At 40.1% G+C, this 18767-nt stretch overlaps 1 protein-coding gene across 6 annotated transcripts in view; it reads left to right on the top strand.

Annotated features, from left to right (window-relative positions):
* The window catches only part of trip12 (thyroid hormone receptor interactor 12), a 136958-nt gene that overhangs the window by 107138 nt on the left and 11053 nt on the right, over window positions 1-18767 (top strand). For all 6 annotated transcript variants that reach the window (XM_067995070.1, XM_067995069.1, XM_067995068.1 and 3 more), the window contains exons 30-38: window positions 284-483; window positions 1428-1555; window positions 2526-2677; window positions 5110-5252; window positions 6533-6689; window positions 12658-12756; window positions 12899-13013; window positions 14045-14199; window positions 17340-17504. In XM_067995070.1, coding sequence (XP_067851171.1) covers window positions 284-483; window positions 1428-1555; window positions 2526-2677; window positions 5110-5252; window positions 6533-6689; window positions 12658-12756; window positions 12899-13013; window positions 14045-14199; window positions 17340-17504 — 1314 coding nt within the window. The remainder of the gene's footprint in view (window positions 1-283; window positions 484-1427; window positions 1556-2525; window positions 2678-5109; window positions 5253-6532; window positions 6690-12657; window positions 12757-12898; window positions 13014-14044; window positions 14200-17339; window positions 17505-18767) is intronic.

Below are 18767 nucleotides of genomic sequence, written 5' to 3'. Positions count from 1 at the left end.
ATTCTGGCCACTTAAATGTGCTTCATTAAGAATTCTACCTGAAGTCCTCGGCCCAGACTGTACATTTAATTTCACACCAGCTGCCTCTGCTCAATTTTCAATACAAATGAATCCACTGCTTCTGAGCCTTAAATGCTTACTGTTTTAATAGAGGTAAATCATTTTCTTAATTTGTCAATCAAGTGTTGCATGCAATGGGACTTTTATTCTTGAGGCCAACAATTGCTTGAAATAACTTCTTAGAAGAATTGATGCATAAAAATGTTGCCCCTCTCCCTCCTAGGCTGCCCAATTCTTGAATTCAGGGAGTGTAAGGCACAGACTGCAGTTTTACATAGGAGATCACTTGCTGCCTTACAACATGACTGTTTACCAGGCTGTCAGGCAATTCAGTGTGCAAGCTGATGAGGAAAGAGAATCTACGGATGATGAAAGTAACCCATTAGGAAGGGCAGGAATATGGACGAAGACCCACACAATATGGTATGTATTAGATGCATCCAGCATCTTCATTGAAAATTTGTTCTAATAGCTCTGCCTCCTAATTCCTGTTGATGCCTTGTGATGTCTGAGGCAACTAAAAAGACAAGTAGCAGTCCAAAACTCCCTGAAGTTCTTGTGTATCTGTTGTAGAAAATGACTAGAATTAGTGTTTTGTGTCCAATTTTGGAGCACAAGTACTTGACAATCTTGATCAAAAATTGCAATGGTTTGTGGGATTACTGGATTTAGGATGGAGATTCAAACTAGAATTCAGGTTTAGATGGAACAACTTTTAGTAGTTTTTCTATTTTTTAGATGCCTTGAAAGTTCCAGTGCATCATGAAGTCCTAGCAGGGTCATTGGTTGTATTAATTATGGGACAGGGTTACTTAAAGGATTATTGAGATAATAGCACTGTAATTGGTGTGAAGTTGCAGATAGAATATTATCTGTTCAGTCATACCTGTGAGTAGTCTATTTTCTGTCTAGCTCATGATCACCTGACCACAGTTGATTACTGACTTTGGGCTGCCCGTACACCTCTGCCAACAGTAAAATGGTTTTATCAAACTAAAAATACCTGGTTCATAAATATACTGAACAACTTTGAAGAGTTGAGACAGTAAGATTGTCCAGTGTACTTGAACAAGTCCTTGTAATTGAATTGATGTCAGTTCTTCAAGTAGGTATGAGGTGTGTGTAGGTACAAAAGTGTATTAATCATGTCCATTCTAATGTGATGTCACCTCGTGGGTTCTGTCGTCTGGCATTTGAGAGATTGCAGACAGTTGATGTATTTGTGTGCCTTGTGTTGGTCCGTGTATTCCTTCCAGAGTGGGTCCGTGTCCATGTGATCACCTGTGTTGCGTTAACTGCAACAAATGCAGGTCAGAATTCACTATGTAAAGGCTAATTGAGAGTATTCTTGAATTTGTGTGCCATAGGTACAAGCCTGTTCGAGAAGAGGAGGAAGGGAATAAGGATACAGTTGGTGGGAAGCGAGGGCGAGCTCAGACCGCACCCACAAAAACCTCCCCACGGAATGCAAGGAAGCATGATGAGCTGTGGCATGGTGAGTGCTTTTGATATGAAGATTTTAAAACTGAGTAAATCTGAAGTAACTAAACAGGAACAAGCTTTTGAACTAACCTTTATTTTGCTTTACTAAAGAATCCATTTATGCCCTTTGAATTAAATAACCATATTCTGCAATATTGCAGTAGGCTGTGTTTTGTGTAATTTCAGTAATTTTTTAATAGCTCTGTAGATAATAAAATGGATAACCTTTTTCAACAGTTTTTATTGCTGATTTAAAAACTTTTTTTATTAGTGGCATCAAAAACTAAAACTTGGAGTAGGGGAGCTTAAACAGTAAATTTGGAGAAAATGAGTGAAAATCGGCTTTATTTTGAACATCACTAAGTTTCAAGAAAATAAGCAACGGTCTAACGAGGCAGTTATTTACAGTTCACAGACCCTACTTTTGTGCCCCTCAACAATGCCAAAAATAATGTTGATCTGCAAAGAATCGTATCCCTACCTAGGTCCTCAGTTTAAGATCAGAGCCTCTGCTATCTCCCCCTTCAGTTTATGGCGCCGACCGTTAAGACCCAGTTCTTTTTTTTAAAGATCAAATCCTTTTCTGTAGTTATCTAACAATGTTTCCACATCCTACTCTAGTACACCTCAATTCTCACTTCTACTGTCATTTGCAAAATATTTACTATCTCTGCCACATCTTCACCCTCTAAAATTAGATTCTCCCTTAATCGCTGAATGATTTTGTCCTCTGTTCTTTAGTATGCTTGTAAAAGCCTTCACTTTTTTACTTTTTGCTAGCCATTTTTCACACTTGAGCTTTCTTGTTAAATGCTTTGCCAAAGGATTAAAAATTAGAAAGTAATTTCTCCTAAAATTTAAACCTATTTTTAGCTTTTATTGTGTGAAATGAACCACTGATTGAGGTGACAATCTCCATTATAAACTTTTGTCAGAACTTTAACTTAAATGGTGATGAACTGTAACTTTTTCTTACTTCCTAGATGGTGTGTGCCCTCCAGTGGGAAATCCTTTGGAAACATATCTTATTTCAGTCCCTCCAGATGGTATAACATTTGAGGACCCATCACTGGATGTGATTCTGCTTTTGAGAGTCCTTCATGCCATCAGTAGATATTGGTATTACTTATATAATGTGAGTACTGCAAGATAACATCTACAAAAATGAATACCAGGAAGCGATTGCATCTGAGAACTTAGCTGTTAACCAACTCTGAAATTACATCGTAGCCTTTAATTTGTTCTCTGGTATTAGTTTTCCTTTATAATGTACGTGAGTTGCAATTACATTTTTTTTTAGAAGGGGTGCTTTGTTCAACTCTTTCCTTCCCCCGCCCCCGCCCCCCATTATTATTCTTCCTGGAGCCATATAATGCTATGAGCCATGCAAATGGGAGGGTGCTTCCAGGCTGCTTTTCATGAGCTTACAATCAAGCAATGCTTGACTCTGGCAGTCTCTGGTTTAAGTGTAGATAGCTGTAACCAATAATTCAGAAGCTGGAGATGGAATGTAGCCTCTGCTAGCATTAGCTGCAGCACATGACCCAAAGGCTGAGTGGGAAGACACAATGCTGTTCACAAACACATTTGTCACTGTCTCAAGGTGGGGTTTACCTGAATACTTCCATACTTCAGCTGTAAATAAATTTGATTAGATACCTTTTAAAAGAGGGAACTAATGCTTTTCCTACTTCCCCCTCAAACCTAAGGGGCACAGATATGCTTCTCTTGCCTCCTGAGAGTTGAAAGTTATGATGGGATAATAGATAACCGTAGATGGACTGCTTCAAATCTATCAAACCAATGCACCAGCTTTTAATGATGCTGTGAATTCCCAAATATTATAAATTGGGTTTTCCTTTAGTCTGCCGTCAAGACTTGTGAATTGGGAAACTGCAGAGGAGATTTAATAGGTTTTTTAAATTACAAAGGCCTTTGACAGTGTGAATAGTGTAAGACTGTTACCTCTGATTGTGGAGTCAGTGATGAGGGATCATCAATTTAAATTGTCACTAAAAGAATGAGGAAAGATTTCTTTATACAGAGGGCTGTTGGCCACAGAGTGGTTGAGCCAGAGACCATTGCATATTTTAATGAAAAATTGGATGAATATTTAAAGGTGAGGAAGCTGGAGCTATGGGGGGGGGAGGGAGGGGGAAAGTGGGGCAGAGAGATTAGTTTTGAATTGCTCTAGTAAAGAACAGACACAGGCACAATGGTCCGAATGGCCCCTTCCTGTGCTGCAAGTTTCTACAGAATCATGCTTTTGATTTTGCATTTCCTTCCTTGATGATTTGCCGACATAAGTCAGTGCACTTCAAAGTAACTCATTATATGTGAAACACTGCAAAGTTTGAAATGTGCTATGGCACTACATACATGCAAGAAGATCCCTTTTGTTTGTATGAATTAACTATATATTTTAGTTGGTGCTGAAAAAGGGTAGGGAGTGTACAACACTCCTTGGAGAGAATTTCTTGCTGCTTTTAATTTTCAGAAGTAAATCAATTTCATGAGACACACTTTCCATGCTGGATATTTGAAAAGAATCCCATTTATCAGAAGTCATGCTGTAGAGACTCTAACAATCTACTTGATCAGTTGGTGGGTGTGGAATGTGACTTGCCCATATTTTGGTCTTTTTAATCTCTAGGATTAGCAGGGAATTCAGAGGCATGCAAAAGTTTTTATTGAAATATCAATCAGATTTCTCGACCCTCCATCACATCTTTAGAATTCATTTGGAGTTGAGAACAAAACACAATTCAGAATGAAGGTCTTCTCTTCTGGTAGTGTATATCTGGTATTTGACTGTTAAAACTTCATAGTGAGTTCTCAAACTTTTACATGAACAAGCTAAAGTTTATATTGTACATCAGCCTGAATCAGGCCTTTCCTAACAGGCTGGCCCCTCAAATTTTTAAAAATCCTATTCTTGCCTCCAAATCACTAGCAGTTATACTTCTGATTCACTTTAATTTGTTATTTTCAACCCTGGTGATGTCTTGCACAATGGCTTTAGACCTTCACCTTGGTTTCTCAATTTAAAAATACTGGTTAAGTTTATGGTGAACAATTGGCGAATATAGCTAACTGTTGAGTTTTCCACATCATGCCAATGGATTTCTTTTTTTTAGCCTGAGTAAATGAAAACTGTAGGATAGCATAGTTTCCTTCCTTGTTTAGATTTGCCTCTCAATTCTCCTGGTTTAATTCTTATGAAACAGTTCTACTGTAACGCTCACTTTCGATGTCCTATCGCTGTTAGATGTTAGTGTGTAATTTCATTCCTTTGCGTGATACGGTTACAAAAAAAAGTGAAACTTTCTGACTGATTTCCACCCAAAACATGAACCAATCTTTCCCTTTTCAAATGACAGCTTTTGGTTTATTTGTAAAACTTAACTTTTAATGTAGATTTGTAAATTATAAATGAGATAGCATGCAATAGTTTATGAACCACCCCACTTCTAGAATTTCATATATAACATGCAAGTAGATTACCATTCATCCATTATATCTGTCAAAATTTCCTTTTTGATTCTAAGTCCTATTTCTCGGTAACAGAATGCAGTCTGTAAAGAGATTATTCCAACCAATGAATTGATCAACAGCAAACTGACTGCAAAGGCTAACCGTCAACTTCAAGATCCCCTGGTTATTATGACAGGAAATATACCAACATGGTTGACGGAGTTGGGAAGGACCTGGTATGGAACAGACCTACTCATTACTTTTTCTTCTCCCCGTCATTAGATTAACCCTACAATTTAATGAATTGATACCTTCATTGATATCTTTATGCAAACACTTTCAAATTCTGATTTTTCAATTGAAGCTTTGTATAGCAACCTTTGCCCATTACATTTCTTTGTGTAAGTGGAACACCTAGCGTAAAATGTGGCATATTGTTTTGCGCAGGAGGGAAGCATTGGGAAAAGTAGAGAAAGTTCTACCAAGGCTAACCTATGTGGGAAACATTCTTGAGGGTGGGGCTAGTATCTAGCCTCCCTTACTGCGGTGTAGGTACGTTCTTTCATCCCTCCTTGACTATTTACTATCTTGTCAGGAAGCTGTATGGCTCAGAAGTCCAGAGCTAATTAGATCTGGTCGATTTCACACATGGAGTAAAATCATGAATTTCCCATGCTTCGTTATATACTTAGACAATGTGTTCCAGTTTAAATATCGCAGTTGCTGTTTTAATACTGTAGTGAAATCAGGTGCACAGTTTTTTTTTGTTACAACTCACTATAGTCTTCAGGAAAGTAGCTAAGACAGTAGACACTGGGACATCTTTACCAGTACCTAGCCGGGGAGAGACTGTCAACATCACCTAAAAACAGAGCAGAAAAAAGCATGATCTATTGTTTTCCTTGCCCTTTTTTTTTTAAGTAACCCAACTTTGGATGACCTTGTCAACTGAACTGGCTGATGAATTGCTAATCACAATGATCTGTAAAGCTGCATGTTGAAATCACTGTGTGGAATCGCTAAAGTTCTACAAGGTTAAGGGAACCCTCAAGTTTATCGATTTTGTGTGACGCTGATTTTTAGAAGGCATTTACTGTAGCGATTTTACTGCAGGCTGCACAAAAAAACACAGTTGTGCACTTGATTTTACTACTGTAAACAGATGCTGTATTCAAAAATTTCATAGGATCGCCTTGATTTTATATATCAGGGACTTCAGATAACTAATGTGGTCCATGAATAATTGCAGCCCTCACGATGTTGTCAATTTGACTCTGGTCAGGTCAATATAAAACTGACTCCAAATTAGTTTTCAGTGCATTGGCATTTGCTTTTTCTGGAAAAGGAGGGATGAAGAAATGACCAAAATAAGACTTGAGTTGAAGGTAATCTATCTTTAGTTTGGCTTGATGTTTAAAATTAAGTATTTTTGTTCCAAAAACTGTGTAGAATGAAGTGGTGTGATTCTCTGTAGAAATTTCTAAGCAGGTTACCAATAGTATTCTTTGTTTTTAAGCCCATTTTTTTTCCCGTTTGACACACGGCAAATGCTGTTCTACGTTACTGCGTTTGATCGAGATCGAGCCATGCAGAGATTACTGGATACTAACCCAGAAATCAACCAGTCTGATTCCCAGGATAGCAGAGTTGCTCCCCGTTTGGATAGGAAAAAGGTAAATGCATGTACTTGCAGCTTGACATAGCAGTTTTTTCACCACTACTTGAACTGTGAATGATATCCATGGTGTAATTTCCTGTAATATTATGAACAAGACTCTACGTGCAATTACACTGTGTAATTTTCAGTAATGATCTAACAGACATTTCAAAAATAGTGCTGTAAAGAACTGAAGGACTAAATACACTATCCGAATCCTGGATTAGTAAAGGGACTGACATTGGAGATAGTGTTTCACTTTCATCCTTCATTAGAACTGTAAAGGGAAAAACAAATTAGTAAAAACCAAATGGGAACTGATCGTGTGATGTATTTCTGCTCATTGTGCCACATGGGGAGGGAGAATAACAGACCCCAATCCCCACCTTGGAGCAAGGGGGAAATTCAAGGATGATCCACATAGCTGCTGTTATACCTGGGTGCTGATCAAGTCATGTGTACACTACAGAAGATCACGAGACAAATTGAGAGTTGTAATGGATTTTTCTGGATGAAATGCTACAAAACATAACTTTATGTGGAAATTACAATTTTTCCTTGATCATTTTAAGTTTTGAAAATTAATACACAGTCCTTGTGGGTGACTACTGCTTGGTATTTTCTTTTAGGAGTTTGGTATCTGTGCGCATAGAGTACAGGTCTCTTCAGGCCCTTTTCCTTGGTTCGTTCTATTGCTGCACACTAGGGAAAAGCCCTCTAAATTATTACTTTGGTAAGCTTCTCGAGTTGCATAGTCATTGGTGCCTTGTTCTCCATTATATCCTCCACATCCTACAGAAGAGCAATAATCTTTCATCATTGGATAATCAGAGCTACATGCATTACTTCAGATGGGGTCTGACTAGTGCCATGTACATCAACAACATGATCTCTCCAGGGGGTAGTCTAGTAGTTATGATACTGGACTAGCAACCCATGCATTCAAATTGAATTCAAATAATCTGGTAATTTGTGGACTAGTGCCAAAAAAATAGTAATGAAAGCTACTGGATTGCCTTGGGTTTAGGCAGAGGAAATCAGTAGAGATTTTTGGTCTTGATTGCTGTCCATTGACCTCTGAAAATGTGGGTTTGTTGGACATTGACTTAAAATGGGGTTGGGTTCAGCTGCAATGCCCCTCAATGTCAAATAGTCTTCTGAAACACTCAGTCCCTTGGGTGAGGCACTATAAGAACATAAGAAATTGGAGCAGGAGTAGGCCAATCGGCCCCTCGAGCCTGCTCCGCCATTCAATAAGATCACGGCTGATCTGATCCCAACCACAAATCTAAAGAACACAAGAAGTAGGAGCAGGACCCGGCCACACAGCCCCTGGGCCCTCTCCGCCACCCACAGGACATTGACCGATCCAAACTCAGCTTCATGTCCAATTTCCTGCCCGCTCCCCATAACCCCTAATTCCATTTACTTCTAGAAAACTGTCTATTTCTGTTTTAAATTTATCCAATGATGTAGCTTCCACAGCTTCCTGGGGCAGCAAATTCCACAGACCTACCACCCTCTGAGTGAAGAAGTTTCTCCTCATCTCAGTTTTGAAAGAGCAGCCCCTTATTCTAAGATTATGCCCCCTAGTTCTAGTTTCACCCATCTTTGGGAACATCCTTACCGCATCCACCCGATCAAGCCCCTTCACAATCTTATATGTTTCAATAAGATCGCCTCTCATTCTTCTGAACTACAATGAGTAGAGTCCCAATCTACTCAACCTCTCCTCATATGTCCGCCCCCTCATCCCCGGGATTAACCGACTGAACCTTCTTTGTACTGCCTCGAGAGCAAGTATGTCTTTTCTTAAGTATGGAGACCAAAACTGTATGCAGTATTCCAGGTGCGGTCTCACCAATACCCTATATAACTGCAGCAATACCTCCCTGTTTTTATATTCTATCCCCCGAGCAATAAAAGCCAACATTCTGTTGGCTTTCTTGATCACCTGCTGCACCTGCATACCAACTTTTTGATTTTCTTGCACTAGGACCCCCAGATCCCTTTGTACTGCAGTACTTTCCAGTCTCTCGCCATTAAGAAAATAACTTGCTCTCTGATTTTTCCTGCCAAAGTGCATAACCTCACATTTTCCAATATTATATTGCATCTGCCAAATCTCCGCCCACTCACTCAGCTTGTCTATATCCCCCTGCAGGTTTTTTATGTCCTCCTCACTCTCTACTTTCCCTCCCATCTTTGTATCATCTGCAAATTTTGATATGTTGCACTCGGTCCCCTCCTCCAAATCGTTAATATAGATTGTAAAGAGTTGGGGACCCAGCACCGACCCCTGTGGAACACCACTGGTTACTGGTTGCCAGTCCGAAAATGAACCATTTATCCCAACTCTCTGCTTCCTGTTCGATAACCAATCCTCCACCCATGCCAGAATATTACCCCCAATCCCATGATTTTTTATCTTAAGTAATAATCTTTTATGTGGCACCTTGTCGAATGCCTTCTGGAAGTCTAAATACACTATGTCCACTGGTTCCCCTTTATCCACCCTGTACGTTATGTCCTCAAAGAACTCAAGCAAATTTGTCAGACATGACTTCCCCTTCATAAAGCCATGCTGACTTTGTCCTATTAAATTATGCTTATCTAAATGTTCCGTTACTGTCTCCTTAATAATAGACTCCAAAATTTTACCCACCACAGATGTTAAGCTAACTGGCCTATAATTTCCAGCCTTCTGCCTACTACCCTTTTTAAATAACGGTGTTACATTAGCAGTTTTCCAATCTGCCGGGACCTCTCCTGAGTCCAGGGAATTTTGGAAAACTATCACCAAAGCATCCACAATCCCTACTGCCACTTCCCTCAAGACCCTAGGATGGAAGCCATCAGGTCCAGGGGATTTATCCGCTTTGAGTCCCATTATTTTACTGAGTACCATCTCCTGAGTGATTTTAATCGTATTTAGCTCCTCCCCCCGTAGAGTCCCCTGTTTGTCCAGTGTTGGGATATTCTTAGTGTCCTCTACTGTAAAGACAAACAAAATATTTGTTCAGCATTTTTGCCATCTCCATGTTTCCCACCATTAATTTCCCGGTCTCATCCTCTAAGGGACCTACGTTTGCCTTAGCCACCCTTTTTCTTTTTATATAACTATAGAAACTCTTGCTATCTGTTTTTATATTTTTTGCTAATTTCTTTTCATAATCTAACTTCCCTTTCTTAATCAATCCTTTAGTTACTTTTTGCTGTCTTTTGAAGAATTCCCAATCTTCTATCCTCCCACTAAGTTTGGCTACCTTATATGTCCTTGTTTTTAGTCGGATACTATCCTTGATTTCTTTACTTAGCCACGGATGGCTGTCATTTCTTTTACACCCTTTTTTCCTCAGTGGAATATATATTTTTTGAAAGATGTAAAATAACTCCTTAAATGAACACCACTGCTCATGTACCGTCTTACCCTTTAATCTATTTTCCCAGTCCACTTTAATCAATTCCGCTCTCATACCATCATAGTCTCCTTTATTCAAGCTCAGTACGCTTGTTTGAGAATCAACCTTCTCACCCTCTAATTGGATATGGAATTCAACCATGTTGTGGTCGCTCGTTCCAAGGGGATCCTTAACTAGGACATTATTAATTAATCCTGACTCATTACACAGGACCAGGTCCAAGGTTGCTTGCCCCCTTGTAGAATCAGTTACATATTGCTCAAGAAATCCATCCCTGATGCACTCAATGCACTCGTCCTCAAGGCTGCTCTGCCCAATTTGATTTGTCCAGTTAATATGATAATTAAAATCCCCCATAATTATAGCTGTTCCCTTATTACATGCCCCGACTATTTCCTGATTAATACTTCTTCCAGCAGAGTTGCAACTATTAGGAGGCCTATATACTACGCCCACTAATGTTTTTTTCCCCTTATTATTCCTTATCTCCACCCAAACTGTTTCATTATCTTGATGCTTTGTCCCAATATCATTTATCTGTATTAGTGATTCCTTCCTTTATTAACATAGCCACCCCACCTCCCCTTCCTTCCTGCCTGTCCTTCCTGATTGTTAAATACCCTGGCATATTTAATTCCCAGTCGTTGTCACCCTGCAGCCATGTTTCTGTAATGGCCACAAGATCATACCCATACGTAGTTATTTGTGCCGTTAACTCGTTCATTTTGTTACGAATGCTACGTGCATTCAGATAAAGAACTTTCAAATCTGTTTTGTGACGCTTAGTTCCTGCTTTTTCCTTTTTTAACACTTTACCTATTACTCCATACCTTCTGTCCCTTCCTGTTACGCTTTCCTCTCTCTCCCTGCTCAGGTTCCCAACCCCCTGCCACTTTAGTTTAAACCCTCCCCAACAGCACTAGCAAACACTCCTCCTAGGACAGCGGTCCCGGCCCTGCCCAGGTGCAGACCGTCCGGTTTGTACTGGTCCCACCTCCCCCAGAACCGTTTCCAGTGTCCCAGGAATTTGAATCCCTCCCCCTTGCACCATTCCTCTAGCCACGTATTCATTTGAAATATCCTCCTATTTCTACTCTGACTAGCACATGGCACTGGCAGCAATCCTGAGATTACTACCTTTGAGGTCCTATTTTTTAATTTACCTCCTATCTCCCTATATTCTGCTTTTAGGACCTCATCCCCTTTTTTACCTATATCGTTGGTGCCTATGTGCACCACGACAGCTGGCTGTTCGCCCTCCCCCTCCAAAATGTTCTGTAGCCGCTCCGAGACGTCCTTGATCCTTGCACCAGGGAGGCAACACACCATCCTGGAGTCTCGGTTGCGGCCGCAGAAACGCCTGTCTATTCCCCTTACAATTGAGTCCCCTATCACTATAGCTCTTTCACTCTTTTTCCTCCCAGCCTGTGCAGCAGAGCTACCCTTGGTGCCAGGAAGTTGGCTGCTGCTGCCTTCCCCTGATAAGTCATCCCCCACAACAGCATCCAAAGTGGCATATCTGTTTGAGAGGGGGATGGCCACAGGGGACCCCTGCACTACCTGCCTGCACCTCTTACTCTTCCTGATGGTCACCCATTCACTTCCTGCCTGTATACCCTTTACCTGCGGTGTGACCAACTCGCTAAACGTGCTATCCACGAGTTTCTCTGCATCGCGGATGCTCCACAGTGAGTCCACCCGCAACTCCAGCTCCGAGATACGATCGGTCAGTAGCTGCAGGTGGACACACTTCCCGCACACATGGTCGGCAGGGACACTGGTAGTGTCCATGACTTCCCACATCTTGCAGGAGGAGCATATCACGGGTGCGAGGTCTGCTGCCATGACTTGCCTTAGCTGAGTTACCCCTTTTAAATTACGTTGAAATTAGAAAATGTTAACTATACTAGGGACCTAGGTTCACTAAAAAAAAACACTATCTGCTATAAAACCTGCAGACCTTCCCTTTCTTATTACTTTACTTACAGTAAAATGGTAGAAATACTCACCTGAACCTACTCACCAATCAGCTGCCTCCCCTGTGCCGCGTCACTTTCTGACTGGTGACGTCACCCCGAACTGCCGCTGGTCTCAGAGTCTCGCTCTCAGAGTAAGCTCTGGTCTCGCGCTCTCCCGCCGCTCACCGACTGAACTCTTGCTCTCTCCGCGCTGTTTTTATCCCCGCTCTGGTCTCGCTCTTTGCCGCCGCTCACCGACTGAACTCTCGCTCTCTCCGCGCTGTTTTTATCCCCGCTCTGGTCTCGCTCTTTGCCGCCGCTCACCAACCATTGAATTATTTCGGTGAAAACAGATGAAAAGGCCTGGCCTCCTGCTGCGTTTGCCAGGTTTTTCTGGATGGCCTTCCTTCTCAAGTCTGAGCTAGTGAGCAGCAGGACCCCGGCCACCAGGCGAAGAGAGAAGGAAGAAGGTCTTGAGAATGTACCCCAGTGAATAATCCACGCCTTGAGAAAATTGATGCGGACAATTTAAACTAGTATCACTTTTTTGAAAATAAGTTTTATGCAGATAATTCTATTCCAGCTGTTTTTTTTCCCTACACAGCGTACTGTGAACAGGGAAGAGTTGCTGAAGCAAGCAGAATCTGTGATGCAGGATTTAGGAAGCTCCAGGGCGATGCTGGAGATTCAATATGAAAATGAAGTAAGCCTAATGTCGATTCGCTTTTAATTTGAACTTGTAATTTTTCTTCAAAGTATGTTGTGCCCATGTATTTTAATCTGGTCAACAGCTAAGCTAGTCTTCATGTCAACCTTTTTAAAATTGACCAGCTAATTGTTTTTAGGTTGGGACGGGTCTGGGTCCAACATTGGAATTCTATGCACTTGTATCTCAGGAACTGCAGAGAGCTGATCTCGGTCTATGGCGGGGAGATGAAGTCACTCTGTCACATCCTAAAGGTACAGTTTGTTTTTTTAAAAAAAATTGTGGCAAAAAAGCAATTTTTTTTAACTTTCTATGCTTATGTAATAAACTAGATTTTAAAAGAAAATGCTTACGTTCATATTTTAAAGCTTGAAGTCAATTTCTCATTAAATTAAGTTTTTAGTTCATTAATGAAGCAAATAAACGCAAATCTTTTAAAACATGAATGTTTTTATTTTTTGCATAGCTACTGTGCCCAGGTTCTGAGAACACTAGCAAATGTGAAAACCTAACCAGGCAATAACCCATTGAGTTTTTCTTGTGAATAAGCAATCCATGAAGCATTGGTGGTTTGCTTCGGTAATTGATCAGTAGCCTGCACTGTTGTCGTCGCCCTCCTCAGTATGATCGTTACTGTAGTAAACTCTCCATCTGAAGCAGCGCAGAATACAATATTTAGCTTAGCAAACTACTGTGCACAATATATTCTAAATTTTGTGCACCTGATGTTTTACTTAATGACCTGAATTCCCATCATCTTTTCTCTTTCTTTTCCTCCCCCTGGAAGGTGGGGGGGGGAAAGAGAGCGAGGGGCATAAGCCCCCATAATGCATGTATAGTTTGATTTATACCAGATATGGTTTGTGAAGTTGATATTAATTAAAATAAATAACTGCATAAGCATCATCGTTTAAATTAAATTAATGCTCTTAATGACTTGTGACTGTATGGTAGTCATGTGGTCAGATTCACTTTCTTAAAAAAAAAATCCTGATCTAGGCTATAGAAGCTTACATTTTTTAAAATCTTTTGGGATCCAACTGATGTGAAGTACCAGCTATACCACAGAACTTACCTGATTGGTCATTTTTATCCAGGAAATTCTTAGACCGTAATACCTCCCATGCCTCTTCTAATTTTCTCTTTTCCGAATTCTTGTGGCTTTCCTGGAACTTTTTTATGGCATTTGTGTTTCGCAGCTGATATCAAAACTATTATAAACTGCAAGCAAGCAGCCAAAACAGTGTTGAATGAAGTCACCTAACTAGCTTAATTGTTCTATTAGGCAGCCAAGAAGGGACCAAGTACGTCCATAATCCACGAGGCCTCTTCCCTGTTCCTTTTGGAAGAAATACAAAACCAGCATATGTGGCTAAAGTGAAAATGAAGTTGCGATTTCTGGGCAAGTTCTTGGCCAAAGCAATCATGGACTTTCGATTGGTATGTATTATTGATAGATTCATAAAGCGAAGTTATCAAATGAGGATATGTTTTGATAGAGCAAATAGGGAGAAACTGTTTCCACTGGCAAGTGGTTCGGTAACCAGAGGTCATAGATATAAAATAATTGGCAAAAGAACTAGAGGGGAAACAACATTTTTTTTCTTCCAGAGGGTTAAGGTCTGGAACATACTACCTGAGATAGGTGGAATCAGATTCCATCGGAACTTTCAAAAGGCAATTGGACATGTACTTGAAGAGGTCTGATATTTGCAGGGTTATGGGGAAAAGGCTGGGGTGTGGGACTAAATTGGACAGATCTTTCAAAGAACAGTCATGATGGGCTGAATGGTCTCCATCTGTGCGTTCACTGACCACACTTCATTTTAAACTTTTTTTTAAAAAATGATCTGTAATAGATTGGAAGCAGTACTATTTTTCTGTTCTATCTAAGCAATGATAGAATAATGAAATTAGGGCTGGAGAGAGATTTCAATATTGTGAAGTTGTAATTTTTGTGGGTAGGTTAAACTGTCAGGTGACTGCTGTAGTTGGATAGCATGCTGTCCTTTCACCTGAGACTTTGGTTTGGACTCAACCTAGAATTGACACTCCACAGTGATGGATAGTGTGGGAAACGGCAAAGAAAATCTCACTAGGTGCATTAGAGCGTGCCCCTTTTGAGATTATGGCTAAAGCACAGTTGAATTTTGGGGCGTCAGTTCTGTGTCATTCACTTGTGCTGTAAAAAGCCATGCTTCTCCTGGACGTCAATTCTTTCCTCTTGCTAGCTCCAGAAACTACCCAATAGAATGCCCATGTTAAAGGTTGTCACTGTATATGTTGTTTCCTAGTTTCCTGCTCTCCATCTGTTTTTTCCAACAGGGAAGGGAATGAATGTCTCCAAGGTTTACACACACCAAGTGTGAAACAAATCACTTGTGCATTTCTCAACTCCTCCATTCTTGTCCTAACTGTCAATGTGAGCAAGACATTCAGTGTCTGTTTTTGCTTAAAAGGACTGACTTATCCAATGGAAAATAAATAATTTTGCCACTCAGTAAGTCAGTGGTTTAGACTTCCAGGTTGTCTCTTCAGATCTACTCTAAGGTGTTTTAATAGTACCAGGAAAGCCTCTCGGAGCCAAATGGAATTTCAGTGGTAGCCACCTGTTTTAGTTTTGGGACAAACGCAGCCACAGATCTAATGCTGTATTTACTTGTCAGCATGCTGTGCGACCAGTGCAAATTGGCAAGTCAAAATCAACCTGACATTCTAACACTCCTAATGATCCATTGCCATCTGATCGTCTGCAAAACACCAGCTAGCTCTTTACCTTCCAGGATTGGTCACTTTTGCTGTATCAGATATTTTGTAAAGGACGCTTCTAGTACAGAAGTTCCATGTGTGGAGGAAATTCCCCTGTGCCTCTTAGTGTCAGCAATCAACTTCTACCTCAGAAGGTTGTGGGTTCAAGCCCAGCTCCAAGACTTGAGCATGTAAACCAGGCTGACTCCTTAGTACCATACTAAGAGAGAGCTGTATTGTTGGAGGTGTTCTCTTTTAGATGAGACATTAAGCAAAGGTCCTGTCTGCCTGTTCTGTTAGTTCAGGTAGACATAAAGATCTTATAGCACTTTTTTCCAAAAAGAGTAGGGATTGTCTTGTATCCTAGCCAATGTTCCTCCCTCACCCAATTCTGCTAAAAATAGATCAACTTTATATCTCACTTGCTGTTTGTGGCACCTTTCAAAGTGCAGATTGGCTGCTGTTCTTACAAAACAGTATTGACTGCATCAAAAAAAGTAATTGGATGTGAAGTTGCTTTTGGATGTCCAAAGGATGAGAAACGGTGCTATATAAATGTAAGTTCATTCTTAAATATTGGTAGGGTTTCCTACCATATGATTGGCTAACTCCAGAACAGTCCTCTGACTTTAGGTTGGACAGCTTACTCTGAAATGCCTCTCCAGCATGTTGGTGGTTTCAGCATAGCCAACATGACCTTTGTCTTAAATGGCTTCTTCAGCTAACATTTGTGGGTATGCATCTTTGGTCTCCTGTCCAAATTGCCAATTAAATTCTTAGAAATGGCACGGTGCATGTTCTTGTTTGAAGACCAGAAAGAAGAAATTATTTAGATACTTCATCATTGGGATGAAGCAGCAATTCTCCATCAGTAGTGTATTTTTAACCAGCTATGATTTCAAGTTAGTTATACTGAAGACTTCAAGCATTATTATGTAAATCTCAATCTATCTCAAATACGAGCGCATCTGTTAGCAAGCTGTAACACCAAGCAAACTGCATATATTTCTCTAAACTAGTGGATCTCCCATAGATTGACTGTCACAGAATGGTGATGTGGGTTTAGAGGTCAGGGGATAATTGGCCCAGGGTGCACAGATGTAAATCGGTCCCTATCTTAGTTCTGCATTCTGTCCTTATTTTATGTATTTCTGTTATTTAAAAAAAATGTAGTCCACATTTGTTATGTAAACTTGTGCTGTAATTGCAGCCTCCTGCCAGTGGTGGCATTGCAGCGCCCCCACTAGAGGGAGTTTGTGATTTCAGCATGACCAGTTTCCATTCTATATGGAGACGTAGGAACTTGTAATAGAAAATGTTGACAGGAAGTGCGTGCAGACCTTAGATTTTGAATATAGATAGATTTGTGAAAATCATGTCGCAGTTAACTAATCCTTTGGTATAAAAATCTTCACTTAATAGAACTGGACCTGCAGAAGTTTACACTGTACTGACTACCTACAATGAGCAGAAAAACTGATCCCAAACTGAATAAAAGCAATTACAACTGTATATAATAAAGTACCTGATAAATTATAAACTGGAAATTCAGATGAGTGCTATGCATGATTGTATATCATGCATGCATTCTGATTGGCAGTAATTTCAGTTACTGCCTATCCATTTTCTATTCTTCTCTTGCCTTGAGATTTAGAAACAATATTTGTGGGTCTGTGATGCATGATGCATCACTGGGAAGTGATGTCATATTTTGCTGAAATTGTAATACAAACTCTCTAAGAACCAGGAAAAATCATGTGCTATTAAAATTGATTTTTGAATGATCTGTTTATTATATAGAAGTAACATATCTTTTTCTCCTTTTTGAACAGTTGGATTTGCCTCTTAGCCTATCATTTTACAAATGGATGCTGCGGCAAGAAAGTTCCCTTTGCTCCCATGATCTTTTCAACATTGATCCAGTAGTAGCAAAATCAATTTGTCATCTTGAGGACATCATAAAACAAAAGAAGAAATTGGAGCAGGACAGATCACAGGTAAAAAAAAAAAAAATGAATGTTGCAGCATTGACCATTTTGTCATCTGGTGTCCTGCATCCTTGTACCTGAAATTTCTGCCACTATGAACTAATGAATTTGTGTCTATCTGACCAAAAGAAGATACTCTGACTAAAAACAAAGAACAGTTTCACTGCTTGATTCCTTTGGCATAAACAGACATTTAAATGAAATATTTATGGGTTAGTATAGGTAGAGAGAAATACCTGGAAGGGAATTGAAGTGAGGTTTTGAGGGGTGAGGGGGTGGCAGCAGAGGAGGAAGAAAGACTTTGTGTGAGTGAGCATTGAGTGGTTTGTGAATATGTCTTTTGAATCCCTGTAACTTGCAACCATAAATGACACGGTCCACTATTGCAATGGCAAGCTTTAGTTTTTTGTAATTTAGTTGAATGAATCATGACTTCCCCATTAACAGTTCTAGGGCCTACATTATACACATTTCCTCAGGTATTTGCCTTTTTTACTTTTGGAGAGAGACTTTTTGCACTCATCAGAGTGAGAGTGTTATTTTTGGCTGTGGGAATGTTCATTTTCCATGTAGAAATAGAATGGGTTTTTTTCTGGGGAAGGGGCGTTTTCAGGGGGGAAAAAAAACTGGGTTGTTGACACATTTAAGAAATTTGTGATAAAGCACTGCTGTTTCTCAGGTGATTTACCCTCTGTGTATTCAACTCCTTTTTTATAAACCATCCCTTTAGTTTTGCTGACAGCAATAGTCCTCTTATTTGTTCACTCCAAGTAGTTTTTTCATTCATCAAACTTCACATATACCTAATAACCCCAGAAAAACTTGGGTTGCCCTGTATCTAACTACTACTTCCCTCCCCTGCCTGCCCCCCTCCCCCATGTCTTCACCTTGATCCTGAAATGTGTGAAGCTATCATTTTGCCAGCATTCTTATCAAATGTATCCTTGTGCAGGAGGTGAAGAAAAAAACAAGAGCGTACCATATTTGAGATTCTTTGAGTCAAACAAAATCTCCCCCCACATTCTGTGACCTACTGGTCCACTCCCTCAATACTTTTTCTCCTGTCTGCTAGAAAATGTCTGTAATTGTTGTTTGATTCTGTGTTTAAAGTTGAAAAACTCTTGTGTACATTCAGGGCTCCTGATGAGGAATTTTTGTTTATCATGTTTTCTCATTCATTTATGGTTTGTCTGCAAAATTCCTGTTATTTTCTCTTGGGTGGCATTTTGAGGAACACCTGCTGTTGATTGGCATGTCCCGATTGAACAAACT

The sequence above is a fragment of the Heptranchias perlo genome, chromosome 13 (assembly GCF_035084215.1).
Source record: "Heptranchias perlo isolate sHepPer1 chromosome 13, sHepPer1.hap1, whole genome shotgun sequence".
NCBI lineage: Eukaryota > Metazoa > Chordata > Chondrichthyes > Hexanchiformes > Hexanchidae > Heptranchias > Heptranchias perlo.
Note: the sequence above shows the minus strand (reverse complement) of the source record. Positions and strands in the feature narration are given on the sequence as shown.